General features: G+C 39.5%; 1 protein-coding gene across 1 annotated transcript in view; it reads left to right on the top strand.

Moving 5' to 3' along the window:
• Nucleotides 1-22,213, top strand: part of LOC146219512 (NACHT, LRR and PYD domains-containing protein 12-like) — a 59,613-nt gene that overhangs the window by 6,780 nt on the left and 30,620 nt on the right. Inside the window, exons 6-8 of the mRNA XM_084695280.1 lie at nucleotides 2,749-2,919; nucleotides 3,729-3,899; nucleotides 4,710-4,880. Of these exons, the coding sequence (XP_084551406.1) occupies nucleotides 2,749-2,919; nucleotides 3,729-3,899; nucleotides 4,710-4,880 (513 nt within the window). The remainder of the gene's footprint in view (nucleotides 1-2,748; nucleotides 2,920-3,728; nucleotides 3,900-4,709; nucleotides 4,881-22,213) is intronic.

The raw sequence follows: 22,213 nt of genomic DNA, 5'->3' as shown, positions 1-22,213 counted from the left end.
CTAGCATGCGCAACCCGCTCTCTCCAGAGGATTCAGAACACAGCAGCCCGTATGTTTTTGGGGCTATCTCATTGTTTATGATCATTGACCTATGCTCTGTAAAGCTTTCTCTCTTGGAGGTTGCTTTGGATAAACGCGTCTTCTAAATGAATAAATGTAAATGTATCCGTTCTTCGACAACCCTGTGGAGGAAGGTGCTCAGATTATACAAAGAGCAAACAGCCCCAAGGGTCTTCAGAGACAGAAGTAATGCTTCACTGACCAGTATCTGTGGAAGAGGTATTGGTTCAGCAGGCCCAGCATAGTTTAACCAAAATAGATTTTATTGTCATTCTTAAAAAAAATATATATATGTATAAAAACATTTAAGGATGGCAATTAACAAAACAGTAGACTACCATCCTTAGTAGAAAGTAGTAGAAAGGAGAGAAGTAGACTATAATAGTAGAAATGAGGGTAGTAGACTGCAGTCTATGTAGGTAGGCCGAGACTATTTAGTCTGCTGGAATCACACATAAGGAAGTAAACTCACTGTAGCCAAGCCTTGACACAGTTTTGTCTGTCTGCATATCTGTTTCTTTGCATGTGGACATTCTTGTACAGGGTTGGTGACTCAGAAAGGTTTAGCAAAGGCAACTATGCCAGTAAAGATATACCTTGTTCCAAAGTGGTACCTGAATATTTTCATCAGTTTCTGTAGGCTATTTTCACGTAGCCTTCATGTTGACAAGCCTCTATATTACTTCATCCTCTCTTTCTGGCTTCCCCAATATTATAGGTGCAATATACTGTCCCCATGTGAGTATCCAGGCCCACTGGAAGACTCAGGGGGTGTGTGGAAGAAAATTCTAGCTGGACTGTGTAGATTTGAACATAGTCAAAATGGCAGTTTCAATTTAATTTATTTAGACTATACAATTACATATGATTAAACAAAGCTTTGCTGATCAGTCATTAACAGGCCGTTCGTAAGAGTGATAGAGACCTATCACACATGCACTGCCTTATATAAACCTAAGATCAAATGGCATTCTATAAGGTCAATGTAGCAAACTCTGATTAGCTCACTCAACTTAGTGATAGCTTGAAACAAGTGTCCCAAAGTTCTTTGATGTCACAGCTCTCTCCAGAGCAGTACATAATAAAGGCACAGGGGTTGACCAGTCATATGGTCAACTGTCCTTTGTGTGACCATCTTCAAACAATACTTTTAATTAACACAAACAATGAAACAGGACACAGTCCTTCCAGCCAAAGTTCAGAGCAACTGTCTCATTGACCCCTTACACTGACCAGAGGACAGAAGGCCATATAAGATGCTTCACCCATCCCCCAGGGCAAGCTGCCCACAGAGCCATCAGCACCTCACATTCCTTTGAATTTATGCTGCCCCTACATGACAGTGTTCCAAATGGTGCCCTTTTCCAAAGGAGAAAATGTGCCCAACAGTCTCCCCTACAATGTGCCCATGAGGGCATACTTCCCCAAAGTGAGGCCATGGTTACATTAAGGGTGTTGTCCCATTCCCATTGTTGGGGCCCCTTGTCTGCAGTAGCAGCCCTTTTAATTTGTCCACCCCTGCCCTTCAAACAGCCAGAGTCTGCCACTGTCCAGGCCTATCTGGACCTGTGGAAGCAGACTATGATCATTGGAAATCTTTACAGCAGCTGTCCATACAGGGGGAATAGTAATAATTGGATTTGGATTTAATGTGCATGTGTAATATAATAATGATATATTCGTAGTCATGCTGAGAATTTTTTAATTAATGTTCTGCCAAGCAAAGTGTGCTACAGTTTGGGTCACCTTTTGATGTGTACGTCTGTGCTGGATTTGCAATAATACTTATTTCAGTTCATCCACATTTTAGTCACGGTCATCTTTCACTTTTATTTTAAAGCTTCAGTTAAGCAAGTTTGTGGCAAAGTTATTTTGAAGTATTTTATTAATTTTGTTCAAGATGTGAAGACCGTAACATTATTAGCCCACATCAAGTCTAAACCATGGCCTTCTGCAATGTTTTGAATTCATACATAACCTACTTCCAAATATAATTTTCAATTGCTGCCACATTCTTTTTTTAGCTATTATTCTCAACCTCCTATTGAGTTCAGGCGTGCTGATCATGAAACTCGCCTGAAAGCGATAATCTACAGGTTACATAATGCTGGACTACATCTGAATACTGAGAAGTGTAAATACTACCAGGAAAACCTGACCTACCTGGGACACACCATAAGAAGGATGGCCTTCTACCGAATGACAACCTCATTGTAGCTATTCATGATGCTCCAGCACCCAGTTATGCCGCATCTCTCAGGTACTTCCTTGGCCTGACAGCCTGGTACTCCAAGTTCATACAGAACTACACAGCCGTCGTGGAGCCAATGAGAAATGTACTCTATGGTGCTACATTCACATGGACCGGGAGGCACAGAAAAGCTTCCACCGGGTAAAACTACTTAGAACTGACAGTTCAGCAATTGCTCTGTTTGACCCCTCTCTGCCCACCATTGTGTCCACAGACGCCTCAGACTATGACATAGGTGGTGTTCTTACACAGCTACATCCAGACAACTCTGAAAGAACCAGGGATTTTGCTTCTCATTCACTGAGTGTGGCTGGAGAAAATACTGAGCGGTAGAAAAAGAAGCATTGGCCTGTGTCTGGGCTACAGAACGTTGGAGAACATACTTCTGGGGAACAAAATGCACCTTGTGATCCCTCCCTAATGATAACCTTCTACAGGCTGTCAGGCTGTCACATCACAGAGGAAGGCTGTGCTTCTCTGGGCTCCGTGCTGACATCAACCTCCTTCCTGAGACAACTAGATCTAAGTAACAATGATCTGAAGGATGCCGGCATGAAGCTGCTCTCTGCTGGACTGGGGAACCCACTCTGCAAACTGGAGACACTGAGGTATGTAATCAAATTCAACAAGAGACAACAACTAGTTACACAATATCACACACCACACACTGGCTGCAAGTTTTTGGTTAATTCAAAATACAAGGAGGCCGGCCAAATAATATTCAGGGCAGGCTAGGGTCATATTCTACAAGGTAGAGTCATTCAGGTAAGGGCGGCTGGCAGGCTCAGAGTCAGGGCAGGCAGGAGGCCAAGCAGGGAACTAAGAGGCAGAAAAGACTAAAGGAGGTAGAAGAAACACAAGGAAGGCTTTTATAGGCATTACAAACAAAAACTGTCCCCAAGCAGAAAACACAGGGATAAATGAGGGTAGGAAGGAAGATGGGAGACACCTGGAGGGGGTGGAGACAAACATGACATAGGTGAAACAGATCAGGGCATGACAGGAATCTGTATAAGACAAACTACTCCATGATATTATTGTAGGTTGACCTGGGCAGTATGTTTTGTATTGTTCTGCTAATGTACTGCTTCACATGTGGTTAACACCCTAACTCTGCATTAAAGGTTATGGGTCAGAAAAGATGCCTTGTATACTGATAGACCTCCTCCTGGATGTAGTATGTAATACATTATTGGAATACTGTTCTACTATGTAACTGGATGTACAATTTTCTACATATCAAAGGATGGTATTGCATTTAAGATAAAGGGAAAGTTAACCAACCAGGACAGACAGTCATCTGACTGATCAAACCTTCTTTGTGTTTGAGAGAAAAATGATCAGACTGATATTTTATATTACTACCTCTAGAGGGTAGTAGTGTTTGTGATCCCTCCCTAATGATAACCTTCTACAGGCTGTCAGGCTGTCACATCACAGAGGAAGGCTGTGCTTCTCTGAGTTCAGTTCTGAAGTCAACCTCCTTCCTGAGACAACTAGATCTAAGTAACAATGATCTGAAGGATGTCGGCATGAAGCTGCTCTCTGCTGGACTGGGGAACCCACTCTGCAAACTGGAGACACTGAGGTATGTAATCAAATTCAACAAGAGACAACAACTAGTTACACAATATCACACACCACACACTGGCTGCAAGTTTGTGGTTGATTCAAAATACAAGGAGGCCGGCAAAAATAATATTCAGGGCAGGCTAGGGTCATATTCTACAAGGTAGAGTCATTCAGGTAAGGGCGGCTGGCAGGCTCAGAGTCAGGGCAGGCAGGAGGCCAAGCAGGGAACTAAGAGGCAGAAAAGACTAAAGGAGGTAGAAGAAACACAAGGAAGGCTTCTGTAGGCTTGACAAACAAAAACTGGCCCCAAGCAGAAAACACAGGGATAAATGAGGGTAGGAAGGAAGATGGGAGACACCTGGAGGGGGTGGAAACAAACATGACATAGGTGAAACAGATCAGGGCATGACAGGAATCTGTATAAGACAAACTACTCCATGATATTATTGTAGGTTGACCTGGGCAGTATGTTTTGTATTGTTCTGCTAATGTACTGCTTCACATGTGGTTAACACCCTAACTCTGCATTAAAGGTTATGGGTCAGAAAAGATGCCTTGTATACTGATAGACCTGCTCCAGGATGTAGTATGTAATACATTATTGGAATACTGTTCTACTATGTAACTGGATGTACAATTTTCTACATATCAAAGGATGGTATTGCATTTAAGATAAAGGGAAAGTTAACCAACCAGGACAGACAGTCATCTGACTGATCAAACCTTCTTTGTGTTTGAGAGAAAAATGATCAGACTGATATTTTATATTACTACCTCTAGAGGGTAGTAGTGTTTGTGATCCCTCCCTAATGATAACCTTCTACAGGCTGTCAGGCTGTCACATCACAGAGGAAGGCTGTGCTTCTCTGAGTTCAGTTCTGAAGTCAACCTCCTTCCTGAGACAACTAGATCTAAGTAACAATGATCTGAAGGATACCGGCATGAAGCTGCTCTCTGCTGGACTGGGGAACCCACTCTGCAAACTGGAGACACTGAGGTATGTAATCAAATTCAACAAGAGACAACAACTAGTTACACAATATCACACACCACACACTGGCTGCAAGTTTGTGGTTGATTCAAAATACAAGGAGGCCGGCCAAATAATATTCAGGGCAGGCGAGGGTCATATTCTACAAGGTAGAGTCATTCAGGTACAGGGCGGCTGGCAGGCTCAGAGTCAGGGCAGGCAGGAAGCCAAGCAGGGAACTAAGAGGCAGAAAAGACTAAAGGAGGTAGAAGAAACACAAGGAAGGCTTTTATAGGCATTACAAACAAAAACTGTCCCCAAGCAGAAAACACAGGGATAAATGAGGGTAGGAAGGAAGATGGGAGACACCTGGAGGGGGTGGAGACAAACATGACATAGGTGAAACAGATCAGGGTATGACAGGAATCTGTATAAGACAAACTACTCCATGATATTATTGTAGGTTGACCTGGGCAGTATGTTTTGTATTGTTCTGCTAATGTACTGCTTCACATGTGGTTAACACCCTAACTCTGCATTAAAGATTATGGGTCAGAAAAGGTGCCTTGTATACTGATAGACCTGCTCCAGGATGTAGTATGTAATACATTCTTGGAGTATTGTACAACTATGTAACTGGATGTACAATTTTCTACATATCAAAGGATGGTATTGCATTTAAGATAAAGGGAAAGTTAACCAACCAGGACAGACATTCATCTGACTTATCAAACCTTCTTCGTGTTTGAGAGGAAAATTCTATATTTCTACCTCAAGAGTATTAGTGTTTGTGATCCCTCCCTAATGATAACCTTCTACAGGCTGTCAGGCTGTCACATCACAGAGGAAGGTTGTGCTTCTCTGGGCTCAGTGCTGAAGTCAACGTCCTTCCTGAGACAACTAGATCTAAGTAACAATGATCTGAAGGATGTCGGCATGAAGCTGCTCTCTGCTGGACTGGGGAACCCACTCTGCAAACTGGAGACACTGAGGTTGGTATTTATGTTCTACATGAGCCATTAGTAAAGTTATAATCGCGTACAGCGGCGTAACAATGACTTGGCGGGCCTGAGTGCAGATCTCACCAACGGGCCCCTTACCGACCTATCGTCAGGCGAAATTATTGAGTGTTGAGTTTAGCGATGCGCAAGGAAATTTTGGCTACTTATGATGTACAATTAAGGGTTCCTACAATATGTTTTAATGAAAACACCAATGAAGCTAGCTCATTACAATAACTTTACACATTGTTGTAGGCATAGGCTACTTATCGCAAAACTTTTTGACATTTTTCTACTTTCATTTACTTACCTAACAACTACTGCTCCTTCTATGTGAAGATACATGACGATTTAAAAAGTGAACGCCTCTGACTCGCGAGTCTCTGGTTCTAGATATGCTTGCAATAGGCCTACAACACGGAATGAGCATAATGGAACAGTCAGTGATGAGCCGACGTGCGACGTTTGAAATAGAGCACAGAGATGAGAAGAAATCTGATTATTTGCCGATGCTTATCCGACTGTCATGTGTGCTATCTGGGTACTAGTCCAAAAAAAACAGTCACTTCAATGGTGAATATTTGATTTTATGTTCGTTAGATATGCTAGTTTACTTTTAGTCTATCTAACTTTAGATATTTTCCGACTACATCCTGCACATAGTTTACAATATCTAACCTGGCTGCTGCCTGCTATAGCCTAGGCCTATATGTGAATTTTTATGACGTTTAATAGCCATGTCAACTGCATACACCAGACAGTAAACGTTATGTAAGGGATAATGTATAGAGCGCCGGTCATTATCGGGAAAATAAGCCCCGACAGGGCGAACAGCACCCCGACGCGAAGCGGAGGGGTTTTGTTTCGCCCTGAAGGGGCTTAATTCAGCCAGGTTATCCCTTACATTATATACATTATCCCGCTTATTACACGGCTACTTGCTAACAAAAATAACTTAACACAGTGTGTCTTTTTACAGTGTATTTGTTAACATTCATAGTGTTGATCAGCAGAGAAATAGTTCTTAAAAGACGTTGAACTTCATAGACGTTGAACATTCTTTAGGCTTCAAATCAGCTGACGTCGCTAAGCAATGGAGAATGCTGGGGTTGAAAAGTTACCGGACTACTTGTGGAGTGCTACGAAAGATGTGAATCTGAGGCAAAAAGTCCACTTCACTTGACAGCGGTCAGTTATTCATAGGGTCTGTTATCAAAAAATAATTGACCGAAGAACGTGAACATTCAAGTGAATGGGGCATTCTACAGCATTAACAGCCGCCGTGTAATAAGTAATTATTAGCCTACCCTGGTGGCTGAGTTTCACACTCATTGCTGTTGCCGGGCTGGTATGGAGGACCAAACCTGCCATATTTAAAAATGAATGAATGAATAAATAAATGTCCACATCCATGCATTTAGACATAAATAAATGAATACATGTACTAATTAATGCACAATTGTCAATCAATATTACCTTATAATTTACATGTATTTATGTATTTATTTGTGTATTCATTTATCTATTCATTTATTTATTCATTCATGTATTCATTCATTTATTAATTCATTTATTCATTCATTTATTCATTCATTTACTCATTCATTTATTCATTCATTTATTCATTCATTTATTCATTCATTAATTCCTGTATTTCTTCTTCTCAATATGTTAATGAGATGTGTCAATCAAAATAGGTAGGCGGTATTTGACACACCATTGGCTAATCGTTTTCCACGCTTTGTATTCGATTATGTAGCCTTACATCCATCCTTGCTGTCATGGACAACATAGCCTACATGGACAGGCTGGCCGACCTTGTTGAAAACAAAGATTTAATTCACCATATATGATATTTGGATAAACAAACATGTTATAAAGATTTTAATACGTTAGTTGTGGGCTATCACTTAACACCCAACTTCACTACGCTAACCGGCCAACCATGTGTTTACCCCGATAAAAACGTAAACATTTTAAAATAAAAAATCCTGATTGTTGATTGTCAAACCAACATATTTGTCCTGTGTGTAAGAGCGAGATAGACAATCTGGCATATAGCCCCCAATCAAGCAGAAGAGAAATTTGTGAAGATTGACAACACAAAGTTAATCATCAAGATGAAAAGTAGCTTAGTCCTAAATGGAGTTGTATGCCCCATAGCACATATTTTACAAAGACTACGGCAACAAAAGCCAAACGTTGCCACGTTATATTGGGAATGGGATGCTGTTGCGACGGTTATTGTTGGAGCAACAAGTTGCCTAAATAGCCTGTAGCCTATGCCATGTTTATGTACATGTCAGCTTTACATGTAGAAAAGAAAATCTCAGAGAAGGTGAAAGGCTTGGTGACCGGCGTGGAGAAATGCGCGTCTAGTGTGAACAGCATCGCGCCATTCGTAGTATATTGTGGCGCTCCAGGGCGCTTTGCGGCCAGTGTGTCCCAGGCGTTAGCTAGATTGAATCTATGGCTCTGGATTGATTGCAATGTCTGAACATCAGTTTCCACGCCTACTGGCCTCCTCTCATTATCATATTGGGAACAATGAATGAATGAATGAATGAATGAATGAATGAATGAATGAATGAATAAATGAATAAATGAATAAATGAATAAATGAATGAATAAATAAATGAATATATAAATGAATGAATGAATGAATAAATAAATCAATACATAAATCAATACAAAATAAATAAATAAATACATGTAAAATATATGTAACTATTGATTGACAATTGTGCATTAATTAATATATATATTCGTTTATTTCTGTCTAAATGCATGGATGTGGACATTTATTTATTCATTCATTCATTTGTAAATATGGCAGGTTTGGTCCTCCATAGGCTGGGGGTCAGACGTAGCGTCCTCTTCAACACGCTTCGCCATAAATCCAAATGAGGATAGACAGCTTTGCCACCCTTACATCTTGCTCTTTTCGTTCCTGCCGCTTTCTGGAGCCACTTTTATGTTTAAAGGGCATGGCATGGGGTAGCCTAATTCGCTTCAAAACGCTAATGCAACACAACTTTAGTATCCCAACAACAACTGTCTGTGGTATTCCAACTACTGATGGGAACTTTTGTGTGTGGGTGGGCGGGAATCTTTGACAACAATATTACCCAGACATCCTTGCTATTTTTCGAGGGCAATAATACTTAATAAAAACGAGATTTGTTTCATTCAGCAAAAGGCAAATGAGGAAAAATGAATTATTTGCTGTTGTTAAGACTGACTGTTTTTAAAAAAATTTATTGGGCAGGTGATAGCTCATAATTATGAATAACTGACACCATAATTGAGAAATGTTTGCGAATTGATCGGACTGGATCATGTCAGATTTCAACTTGCGGTGTTTGAGCGGAGCAAGGGGCCCAGTCAAGTTGCCTCAAGGGGCCCGGTCATGTTGTCTCACTTTTACGATGAGATCGAGGACGGGCCCCCTTTCGGTACGGGCTCTAGTGCAGCTGCACTCCCTATAGTTACGCCACTGATCGCGTAATGTATTTGTGTGGCTGATTTAGACAACAGAGTTGAGTCTAAAGTTGGGTATAAACTTAATTCCAAGAATGAGATATGCCTTCTCGTCTATGGAAGCAAATCGTGACCAAAATTCAAATGAAAATGCATTTCCAGAAATGCTTTTTCATTTTAAGAATGTGGCTGCATTATTTGACTCATAAATAAAACGAGTAATCAATCATTCTATTTGCATTTTGATTTTCTTCTTTAAGACTGCTCATTCTTTCACTTAATTAAAATGAAAACGAAAAAGACATTTGAAATTTAATTTTCAAAATATGCCCCAGCAAATAGATACCAAAATTCGATTTGAAATGTAAAATTCGAAAATGAATTTCATTTCCAGAAATGCGTTTTCATTTTAAGAACGTGGCTGCAAAATCGTGACCACAATTCAAATTCAAATGCATTTCCGGAAATGCTTTTTCATTTTCGTGTTCTGCCCAATAGGGTCAAAATGCAGTGCTCCCTCCTCAGGCCCCTCTAAACCGGAACTCTCTCCTCAGGCACCTGAAGCCGGAACCAGAGCCTGTTTAAGGAGAGCCTTGCCACTCCCTATTAAGCCCCATTGTACAGAATTTCGCTGCAGTTCCACCAGAGTTCCACTGGCGGTGATCGCGAGCGAGTGCATGTTGAATGGGAGTCTATGGAGCTAAACGGCTAAATTTGTCTCTTTTGCCTGATTGTCGTTGAAAAATCTCAGATTTGATTGTAGTTTGTGCATGTTCAACATGGATTATAGGTCGAAAGTTGAATGAACGAGTACTCATGTCCTTTTGATTTCTTACATGGTGAGTCGTTGTTGCCCATAACACGCTAGCATTCTGCTAATAAATGCTGATTGGTTAGTGAAGGACTGATACGACCAGAGCTCCCGCTTGATGGCATCCGAAGCGGAATCAGAATGTCAGAGCATAAGCAACATTAGCAACAACATTAGCAAGCCAAAACTCTTTCTAGCATGTGTATTGACAGGGAGAGCCTAACCTGTCAGCTGCGTTGTCGATGCCCTGAGAGAAAAAAGTAAGTGACCAGAGCTTGCCGTCAAGCAGTAGCTCTGGTCGTACGATGTGTATGACGTCAATGACATTTTCAAAAGCTTTTTAGAACAGAAAGGCGACTGCCAAAAAATCTAAAACCCGGCAGTGTGTATTTTTTTGGCCTCCCCTTTCGAATTCAGAATTCAAATTACTGGACCAAAAATTATATCCTGAGAAAAGTGGATTTTGAGGGGTACCGCTCCATAGACCTCCATTCATTCTGCACTCGCTCGTTAGCGCCCTCACATGGAATTTCAACCAGTTCAGAACCCGGAAGTTTCCAGAGAGTGGCAGTTCTCTCTATATTAGGGATTGAACAAGATGGCGGAGTGAGCGGCTGTTTTTTTTGGAGCTCGTAATTTCTAGTCCAAAATTTCTAACTTGATATTGTTGATTGCCCACTCGTATACCTTTAGAATGAATGCACAAAGAGGTATGAAACCTGCTAAGTTGAAATTGGACCCCAAAGGTCACAAAATGTTGCCTACTGTCGAAAGAACAGATGAAAGTAAAGAAAAGGAGCATGACTATGCAATGGATGCCACAATGCTAAATAAGAGGGAGCGTGGTTGCGACTCGGCGCCTTCGACACCGAGTAAGACACCTGTAGGAAAAAAGGCGAAGTCAACGGAGGAAGAAGAGGGTAATGAGGTCTCCAATAAAGCTATTTTGGAGGCTATTTTAAGTCTCGAAAAGAGAGTAGATGAGCAGTTGGCCGAATTAAGTGAGCGGACAAAGCAAAGTACCGCCATGATCGCTAGCTTAGCAAAGGCAGTCCAGTTTAACGCAGAAGAGTTGAAAGACTGTAAGAGTAAAGTTAGAGACCTGGAGGTACAAAATGACCGACTGTGCAAACAGAATGATGACCTGAAAGAGAGAGTTAAGGAACAGGAAAGATACAGAATGAGGTGGTGTCTTCGGGTTAAAGGCTTGGAAGAAAAAAAGGATGAAAACATCAGAGCTCAAGTTGTTCAAATACTGGGAAGGATCGTCCCAGAGCTTGAGGCTAAGATGGAAGATGCAGTTGATATAGTGCATAGAGTTGGAAAGAGGATGGACAATAAGACCAGACATGTCATCATTCTGTTTGGTCAAAGAAGGATGAAGGAAGAGGTTTGGCGACGGACCAAGGACTCTCTAATCTGCAGGGAAAAGGGCATACGCTTTGCTGAAATGTTGCCAAGGGAGGACTGGGAAGAACGAAAGAAGTTATGGCCTGAAATTGAACAAGCGAGGCGAGCTGGGAAACTGGCTTTCTTTAGGGGTCCCTTTGCTTTCATAGACGGGCGACGTATTGGAAGTAACAGGTGAAATCATAGTCAGTGGTAGGTTACGGTGGAAAGGGTGAAAGGAATGATGAAGCTCCTCCATAAGGTTACGGTTTAACGCTAGTTAGTTAGCTACTAGGTGGACGGATAAAGCAAGTGTTACGGTCATTGTTTTCCGTTGTTAGTGTTAATGTTAAATGTTACATTTTCGTTTGGTTCACTAAATGTTAGGGGTCTGAGGGATATTGTAAAGAGAAAGGCAATATTTTTATTTTGTAAGGGTTTAAAATCTCAGTGTTTGTTTTTACAAGAAACTCATTCTTCTGAAGCGGATGAAACTTTTTGGCGAAACCAATGGGGGGACAAGATTTTCTTTAGCCATGGTTCTAATCGTTCTGGGGGGGTAGCGATATGTTTTAACAACTGTCCTGGTGAAATTGTGACTCATAAAGCTGATCAAGACGGTCACTGGTTGATAGTGGTATTGAAAATGCAAGATATCATTTTTCTCATAACTAATATTTATGGTTATAATACTGATGGCCGAAACAAACTCCTACTGGAGACTGTAACCCATATGATTTCTGAACTTAAAGCGCGGTTCTCCACTGATTACATCTTAGTTGGTGGGGACTGGAACATGACACCAGATGAATGGGAAGATAGGATGCCTCCTAGGTCGGGTAGACTGCAATGTAATGCCATTGTTCAGGGCTTCATGACTGAGAATAATTTGACTGATGTGTGGAGGAGGCTAAATCCTGGGATAAGAAGTTACTCATGGTTTAAACCTAATGGAGAAGGAAAGTCTAGACTTGACTATTGGTTAGTTAGTGATGACATTTTAAGGTATGTTGCACAATCTAAAATTTCAAAAGCGCCATTATCAGATCATTGCTTTATAGATCTGGTTTTGATACCAACTGTGAAGGAATCCAGACATAAAGGGTATTGGAAATTCAATGCTAGTTTATTACAAAATGAAGATTATTGCAAAAAGATAAGGGTTATTATAGAAGATCTTGGGAAAAATGATTCAGGGGTAAGTAATGTCAATAAATGGGAATTTATTAAATACAAAATTAGAGAATTTACCATCAACTTTAGCAAAGCTCTTAAAAAAAACAGAATGGAATATGAAAGTAACTTGCTTCGAGAAATTGGACAATGCTGTAGTCAATCGGTACCTGACGAGCAGGGAAAAAATAGATTAATGGAACTACAAGTTAAATTAGATGATCTTTATCTTGGCAGGGCTCAGGGGGCTTTTATAAGATCAAGGGCTAAATGGATTGAGGCTGGGGAAAAGAACTCCTCATACTTTAGTAATTTAGAAAAAAGTAGACAGCAAAGGAACTCAATTACTAGTCTAATGATAAATGGAATAGAGAGCAAAAATGCTAGAAATATAGAACGAGAAGTGTTCTCCTTCTATTCTAAATTGTATTCCTCTAATTATTCCTCAACGGATGCTAACATCTTCTTTGAAAAGATCAAGCCTGTCATTCCTTGTATTGAGGATTCCTTTGCAGATTTGTGTGAGTCAGATCTTACAATTGAGGAACTGGACTCAGTTATATTGAAGATGGCTAAAGACAAGTCCCCTGGGACAGATGGGCTCACATCCAATTTCTATCAGTTCTTTTGGAAAGAGTTGAGAGAGATATTGTTTCAAGCTTTGAAGGAGTGTATAGAAAAGGATGAACTAATGACGAGCATGAAACAAGGTTTGATCACCCTGATTCCTAAACCTGGTAAAGATAAAAGATTATTAGATAATTTGCGTCCAATTACACTTTTTAATACTGATTACAAAATCTTTTCAGGGGCTGTTGCTGCGAGACTAAAGGAAGGTATTTCCTCCATAATTAGTGAAACACAATCCGGTTTTTTGAAAGGTAGATCAATCCATAATAACATAAGACTTGTATTAGACTTGATTGATTATAGCTATACAGTTCAGGGAAGTGGACTTGTTATGTTTCTAGATTTTTATAAAGCATTTGATTCTGTTGAGCATCCTTTTATACTAAAAACTTTAAACTATTTGGGATTTGGGGAAAGGTTTATTAAAATAATTGGTATATTATACAATGGAATCAATAGCTCTGTAGCTCTGGAACATGGTACTGGGTCACGATTTGAGATTAAAAGGGGAATACGCCAAGGGTGTGGTAGCTCACCATTATTATTCATAATGGTGGCAGAAATGTTATCTATTTTGATCAAACATAGTGGTATTCAAGGGCTGGATGTGATGGGCAATCAAATAATAATAAGTCAATTGGCGGATGACACAACATTGTTTTTAGGGAATGATAATCAAATTCCTTTAGCTTTACAATCAATTGACACATTCTCCAAAGCTTCAGGCTTGCATCTGAATTTAGATAAATGTGAAATACTTGCTTTACATGATTGCCCTGTACAGATATTACATAATATAAAGGTTAAAACAGAAGTAAAATATTTGGGTATTGTTATTTCTAAAGACATGACCACAACAGACAATAGGAATGTGTGGAATAAGGTTGATGAAGGTAAGAAGCTCTTAAATAGATGGCTGCAGAGAGATATCACAATCTTTGGGAGAGTTTTACTATCTAAAATGGACAGTTTGTCCAGGCTCATTTATCCGGCCTTCTCATTGCCCATATCAGCTAGAATGATTAAAGCTATAAATAAGGCTAACTTCAATTTCATATGGAGAAACAAATGTCACTACATCAGAAAGAATGATACTGTTAAGGACTATGAAGAAGGTGGTATTAATGCGATTGATTTTGATATCATGAATGGGGTCTTGAAATTGAAATGGTTGCAATCTTTTCTTAAGAATAGGGATTCTTTTTGGTTTACTGTTCCTAATGTGGTTTTTCAACAAATGGGGGGTATAGATTTTTTACTTCATTGTGATTTTGAGTGTAGTTCACTTCCAACTAAACTGTCTAATTTCCATCAGCAAGTCCTTCTTTACTGGAAATTATTATACAAGCATAATTTTACGCCACATAATACACCAGTGTGGAACAATAGATATATATTGGTCAGTAAAAGATCTGTGTTCATGGAGGATTGGTGGTCAAGGGGGATTTGGGCGGTTGCTCACTTTATGGATGACAATGGGAATTTGTTACGGTGTGGGGAGTTCTGCCAAAAATTTGGTTTCCAGTGTCCTGAGAGTATTTATGATAAATTTGTAAGAGCCATACCACTCGCGTTAAGATCAATAATTAGGGAAGACATTTTGAACTCAAAAGTTACTCCTATATTACGGCAGCTTTCCGTTGATGGTGTTGACTTTTATGATAATAAATGTAATAACAGGGTTGTTAGAAGTATGCTTCTTAAGAAATATTATCCTGACTCAGTGAGAAGAAAATATATCCTCAAAGATCTCTCTGTGGAGGAAATTAAGAAAACGAGAACAAGGTATATTTCATATCCACTTCCCCCTAAGGTAAAAGAGATATGCTTCAAGATTTTAAATGAGATTTATCCAACAAACGAATTCTTAAGATTAAGATTTGGTTTTGAAGCAGATACTTGTGTATTTTGTGGTGAGGAAGTGGAAAGTTTGGAACATGTGTTCTTTCAATGTGAATCGGTGCAGTCCTTTTGGAATAATCTGTGGAGCTGGCTAAAATCCAAAGATATTATAATGCCACCTTTGACAGTACAGACATTCAAATTTGGTGTTTTTGTGGAGGATAAGAACTTGGATTTTGTTCTCAATGTTGTGATCTTATTGGGGAAGTTCTTTTTACACAAATGTAGATACTTTAAGACCAAACCCATCTTAAATCATTGGAAGAATGAGTTAAAATCTTTGAGTAAATCCCTAAAGCTGATCAAAGTCAAGAAAGCTCTTAAATTGGTTTCCTTGTTAGATACCTTTAAATTAATCTGAGATGACCCTATGTTGCGTATATGTAGAGATATTATTAGTTATATGTTTTTTGGTGATATTATTTGTCCTTATGTTTGTTATGTAGATATTATTTTTATTGTCTTGATCTCTGTTGTTGTCAAGTATTGTATATATCTGTCTATACGTTGTATTCTTGTTCAAACTGAGGCAGGAGATATATTCATTGATCTGGAATCTTCTGTTTAAGTGCCTGGATTGTTTGTATTTGATCTGAATAAAAAAAAAAAAAAAAAAAAAAAAAAAAAAGTTCTCTCTATATTAGACATTCTCTGCCGGAACTCTCTCCTCTGGCCCCTTTTTCATGTGTATCCGAGGTATTAGCGCCACCGCTGGTCGGAGGATACTGTAGTCTATTTATTTTAATAGGCTAACTTACATTGAATTTCGGTTTTAGCATAAGTCAATAGTGTTTAACATAGCGGAAATTAGCATTGCGGCTAGCGTTACGTATTGCTAACATTACGAACATGATCACTGTTCTGCCCCTGGCAAGCATAGAAAATAGGTTTGGCAGTTTAGCGTCATCTAGTGGTCATTATAGAATATCACATTTTTTCCGTTGGTCATTTGCTGCAGCAACAGCTGGCTCGTGTTATTGTTTATTGTTTCCACAGCAACAAGAGCCGGCTCTGAAATAATTCATTTTAACGTTGATAATACAAACAACACTACTCTTTGAATCTGAAATCAATATCTATCCTTGTATTTATGTTAAATGTTGCTTCATCAATTACCACCTCAATCATAAAGATGTGTAATAATAGTACTAAACATATATTCCATATTACAATAACGTAGGATAGCAGTGTTCATGGGAAACTTAGGCTACTGCAGGGGGATAAATTAACAATCCGCTTTGTTAAACACTATTGACATGCTAAAACAGAAGTTCAATGCCTATTAATATAAATAGCCTACAGTATCCTCCGTCCAGCGGTGGCGCTAATACCTCGGATACACATGAAAAAAGGGGCCTGAGGAGAGAGTTCCGGTTTAGAGGGCCTGAGGAGGGAGCACTGCATTTGGACCCTTCTCGTTCTGCCCGCAAAGAACAGCTCATAATTCGAAAACGAAAATGCATTCTGTGCGGCGCAGCAGAGTGACGTCAGTAGTCTCTCTTCTTCAGCTCCCTGCTGACCGAGCTACCCATCTTGTTCGGTAGGGGGCGGTGTGCACATACGCATTGCATCACATGACAACATTTGCCGGGACATTTACTGAATTGCCGAGTCTTTAGAGGACACATCACAGATTATGGCGCTCCCTCTAATTGTGCTGATACTTGTAAGGTATTTTCTTGTGTGCTTTTATTGTGACAGGGGTGTGTGGTTCTGACGTTGGAAGAAAGTGAGTGGAGTGAAATGCTATGTGTGGGGGAAATACAGTAAAGATGTACAAAGTGTATGGAGCTAAAGCTGACAAAGGTATCTGAATTTGAATATGAAAGTTAAGAAATATTTTTGTGTCGAATTTCATAAAACTGAAATATTTTGCTGTTTAATATATAATATCTGAATTATTTGTATGCCGAATTTAATTAAACGGAATTATTTGATCCACAAATACACATTTCAAAAATTCAGATTCTTGAAATTCAGATTCTTGACATTCAGATTCTTGACATTCAGATTCTTGAAATTCAGATTCTTGAAATTCAGATTCTTGAAATTCAGATTGCTGAAATTCAGATTCAGATTGCGGAAATTCAGATTTTGTCTGAAATAGGCCAAAGGTGAAACAGCTTGCTTTCACAGGGAAAAGCAGACGATTTCAGAACGACCGAACTTTACCTCAGAACACAAGCTCAGTTGCTCATTGGAGGAACAGAATTGAGCAAGTGCTTATGAAACTTGTAAACACTTGTGTCTTCTCCTTTGCCAAAATCGGCAGTTACTGTTACCAAGTGAGTCGAGACAGACTCGGAGGGCGGCAGAGACCGATGGAAGACGTGGAACAACTGGCAAAGCTATAGCCTATATATTTATGTTTCGTTGTTTTCTTTTCTGTGTTGGAGTTATTTTAAGAGCTTGATGCCATCAACATCCAGCCTGATATCAAATCATGAACTTCAATTGTGTCTCTTAATTATAATACCCACACAGAAAATCCAGGTTGAATCAAGTACTGTATTGCTAATAGCCAATTTTGGATGGTCAAGCATATTTGTCTCCTTATTCCTGTCAAAGTCAATGTTCAGCCTATAGGCTATGTTCATTTGCTAAGTGACATTTCATATCGGTTATGGTTAGTGAAATATTTGCTTTCTGAAATATCGGACATAGCCTATTTAACAGCATATAAGGAGTTATCTATCAGAATATATCTGTAGTGCGGCCGGGTGTGATTTGATTCATCGTCCACACATCATCTGGAAGTCAGTTTCGATCAAATACCAACTATCTACATACTATATCTTGCCGACGTATCTTATACACATCGGGCCGACGTCGGCACGAAGTATTTGTGCTATCCCAGATGATCTGGGTCTTCCTCAAGCAACTAGCAACTCAGTTTGTTCTACTCGGTCACGGGCATCAGACTCAGATATATTATTAGTTTCTACCAGCTCAGCTAATTCTATCAGTGTATGCACAATTTGAGGGAGCGCCATGATCTGTGATGCGTCCTCTAAATACCCGGCAATTCAGTCAATTTCTAGGCAAATTTGGTCATGTAATGCAATGCGTATGTGCACACCGCCCCCTACCGAACAAGATGGGTAGCTCGGTCAGCAGGTAGCTGAAAAAGAGAGGCTACTGACGTCACTCTGCTGCGCCGCACAGAATGCATTTTCGTTTTCGAATTATGGGCAGTTCTTTGCGGGCAGGTCCGTGTACGTGAGTTTAATTCCTTATATCATTATAACGGAACACGCATGAATACGAAAAACGTTTGTGAGTCCGTTTTTTCGTTTTTCTGCAAAAACTGAAAAACTTATTTTGTTTTCTCGTTTTTTAAATACAAACCATAAAACAACTTTATATTTGGAATTTTCTCACGTGAGTGGAGGTAAGCGTGAAATGCCTGTCATTGGCCGAATGTGTCTTCAGCACTACCTGTTCCTTCAAAGTAAAAGTTTCCCCCGTCTAACTCGATTAGCCTAATATGGGTTATTTATCAGTTAAATTTTAGGGTCTCGCTGGGTGACTCACTGCAGTCACTCAAAGATATTGACCTTTTTATTCCTTAGACTAGTGGTCACCAATCCTGTTGCAGGAGAGCTCCCTTTGTGTATAGGTTTCACTCCACACGGCCTTAGCTGCCGTTAGTGAGTGGTTGCACAACTAACTAGCACACACATGGTGTACTTTTCTCTGTTCCTTTGGGATGCAACATTCAAGTACCATACAAAGTCAAATACATTTCAACACCTAACTGCACCTTCTCTTTCTGCATGAAATACTGTATCTTAAATATATCCAGATACATGTGTTAGTTATACTACATTCATTTAAGAACTCTGAAATCCAAACAAACATTCATGCACTTAAACTTTATAAAAAATGTCATTTCTGAAGAAGGGTCATTTCAGGTTTCAAATCAATTTTATTACAGACAAATGCAAAAGGGCAACATGACGTTAAACTTGGTGCTTTTTTAATATACAAACTGTATGTCAACACTTAATAGAGCAACAAGGAACAGAGAAAAGTACACCATGTGTGTGCTAGTTAGTTGTGCAACCACTCACTAACGGCAGCTAAGGTCGTGTGGAGTGAAACCTATACACAAAGGGAGCTCTCCTGTAACAGGATTGGTGACCACTAGCCTAAGGAATAAAAAGGTCAATATCCTTGAGTGACCCAGTGAGAGCCCCAACCTATATCCAATGAATGATGTGTGGCATGATTTGAAGATTGCTCTCCATCAAAACTACCCATGCAACTTGACACAGCTTTTGTATTATTGGGGTGTGCTTGCCTTCGGCGAGCACAAACCATTGTTATCTCACATATATATTATTTATTATTTATTGTTTCTTTTCGCCCCCCTAAGGATGCCTCAATATTTGGACTACATAGACAACGGCGATGTCAAAAGGTTTGTCTAGGTAGCGATTGCGTTGGTTGTATTGGGATTTACGTTCCATTGCACGGTTTAAGTAGAAATTACGTTTTTGTGGCGAAAAGTGAAGCTAACGGTGGCTAACTTGCTAGCCACAGTCACTGACGCCACTAACGTCACGAAACTCGCGTGACTATCTCTAGCAGAACATTAGTTTCGCATCTGTTAACTTGGGGGATACTAGTCTGCAAGGCAGCTGCAGAAACGCCACAAACAAAGAGGCCAGGGTGATATTTAATCATTTTACTTTGTGATGTGAAACATAATTGTGAAATGTAATGTACAATATTAGCTGATATTTATTAAGTAAGTAGGCCCACATCTACTTTCGGAAACGGTAGTCTACTATTTCACTGAAGCATTAGCATCATGACATTAGCCTCTGTTGCTTGGGCAACACATACTACAGTGGTCATGATGCATCTGTTTTTAATCGTTGAAATAAACATTCCTCACAAATACGTTTTTGTTGTAGGATTTATTTTGACATTAATAAACGATTTGTTGGTGAAATGACCATTACCTGTGGTTTCATATCAGTGTGGCGGCTCACTGCAACGCTGTAGCCTACCCGAGACACTAATGAGTAGCTAACAAAAACATCTCCACAGCTGTTTAGGAAGTCAAACGGCGACGGAACATGTTCGGCTTTCCCCTTACTCAAAAGTTTTTCAATAGGTGAAAGTATCTGACTACTAACCTGAACTTTATTGCCACAGCCTAAACTTTGTCAATGTCAAAACTTTGTCTGTTCATGAAAATAATTAATGTCAGCCTGCTTCAGCCTTGCTTTGTAGGATATACATTTCACTAGGTCTTGCAGCGCTGCTTGATTTACTGAAATTATTATGAAATGTTATGTTTTACTAGCCATTTGCTTTCTTAAGCAAATCACAGTATTTCCCACCCCTCATAGTGTAACTGAGACGACCGTAAATAGCCTAAGTCATCTTTCAAGTAATAAGCCCCCGTTGAAGTGTTGAGCAGGAAATTAGCTGGTCTGTAGAGATCTTGGGTTGGTGGTTTTACTGATGCAGAATTCGCTCAAATAAAATCGATAGACGTAATGAGTGGCACATAACGTGAAGTAGGCCTAACATTGCATTTTATTTTGTTTGAGTTTTAATAACTTGTCCAGTGCATTGGGGCAAGTAGCCCTAGCCTAAATTGATCTTCCAGACTTGCCGTACAAAAAAAATCCACTCTTCCCGGACAAGCCTTAGCTACATGGCTAGACTGTTGACACAGATCAGAATCCATCATATCTTGGACACTCAAAATCAGCAAATCTTGCAGCCAAATCAAGTAGCCTATATATATAGGCCTTTATATGGCTACAAACTTCTGGTCGGTTTCTAGCTGGCTACTTGTTACCAAGTTACAACTTTGTTGCAGGGGCATTCTTTGTCCACATTGCGAGCTAACAGTGTCCGGTAATGATGTTGCTATAAATAATGATGTTAAACCGAGACCACTAAGCTCTCAAAGAAAATGTAAGGTCAAAGAAACAAAAGAACGGTTTGAGGTTACTCTGAAAATTATTAATAAAATAGGCTTCTAATAATAAAACTGCTAAATCCTTCTCTAACTAGGCTCCTCTATCATGCATAATGAAACTTAACGTTTTTTAAGTAATCAATAAGCCTGCGCTTGCCCTCATTACTCAAATGATGCCGTTCAGGGCGTTCAAATTACATAATAGGACGATAATAGGAGGATAATAGGACATAATAGGGCAACCAACAAGTTGTTTATATCTGATTACAATTTAATAAGTTATCTAGCGCTGCATCTTCATGAGCTACATTTGGCCTCCTTCTCTTCCAACCAACCAGTATCACCTCTCCTCCATCTGAGTGATGCATGTCATTTTTACAAACTTATTATCAAGGGAACACAATGGTCAGAACTGTAGTCATACACTTAAATGCTTTTTGAAATATGTAAACACCAGGAGAGTATGGGCAGCTGGGGCAGCCGCAAGCACACCCTCACAATTTCCCCAGAACTTGTATGCTCTCTAGTTAATAGTGCAACTTATTTTTGACACTTTAAAGTAACCATTCAATTAGTGGAGTATGGTGTGTAGATGACTGGGGGGAAATTTGAATGCATGAAACTCTGTGTCAGTGACAGACTACAGGGAGGTCAAGTTCAAGTCTTTTATTTGTCAGGTACACAGAACAACACAAGGTTAGACTGGGCACTGAAATTCTTAAGACAAGACAACGCAAGCACCTGGCATAACATAACATATAAGTACACGTAACATAATTTACATCTATGCTGAGCTTAAATAAGTGAGACTTATATATACAGATAGCAATAAATAATCGACTATACTAACCCAATACTAAAACTTCCTAAATTACAGATTACAATAAATAGTACACTATACTAACCCTAAATGCACATAAAACCTGTTTCAACCCTATAACCTATTTTAACCTAAGTGGAGTACAGTACAATAGTGCAAATTTGCAGATCAGTGACTAAGTCAATGACCATACAGGAGCCTGGTGGCGAG

Source organism: Hypomesus nipponensis, chromosome 28, assembly GCF_054491055.1.
Source record: "Hypomesus nipponensis isolate SF chromosome 28, ASM5449105v1, whole genome shotgun sequence".
Classification (NCBI taxonomy): domain Eukaryota; kingdom Metazoa; phylum Chordata; class Actinopteri; order Osmeriformes; family Osmeridae; genus Hypomesus; species Hypomesus nipponensis.
Note: the sequence above shows the minus strand (reverse complement) of the source record. Positions and strands in the feature narration are given on the sequence as shown.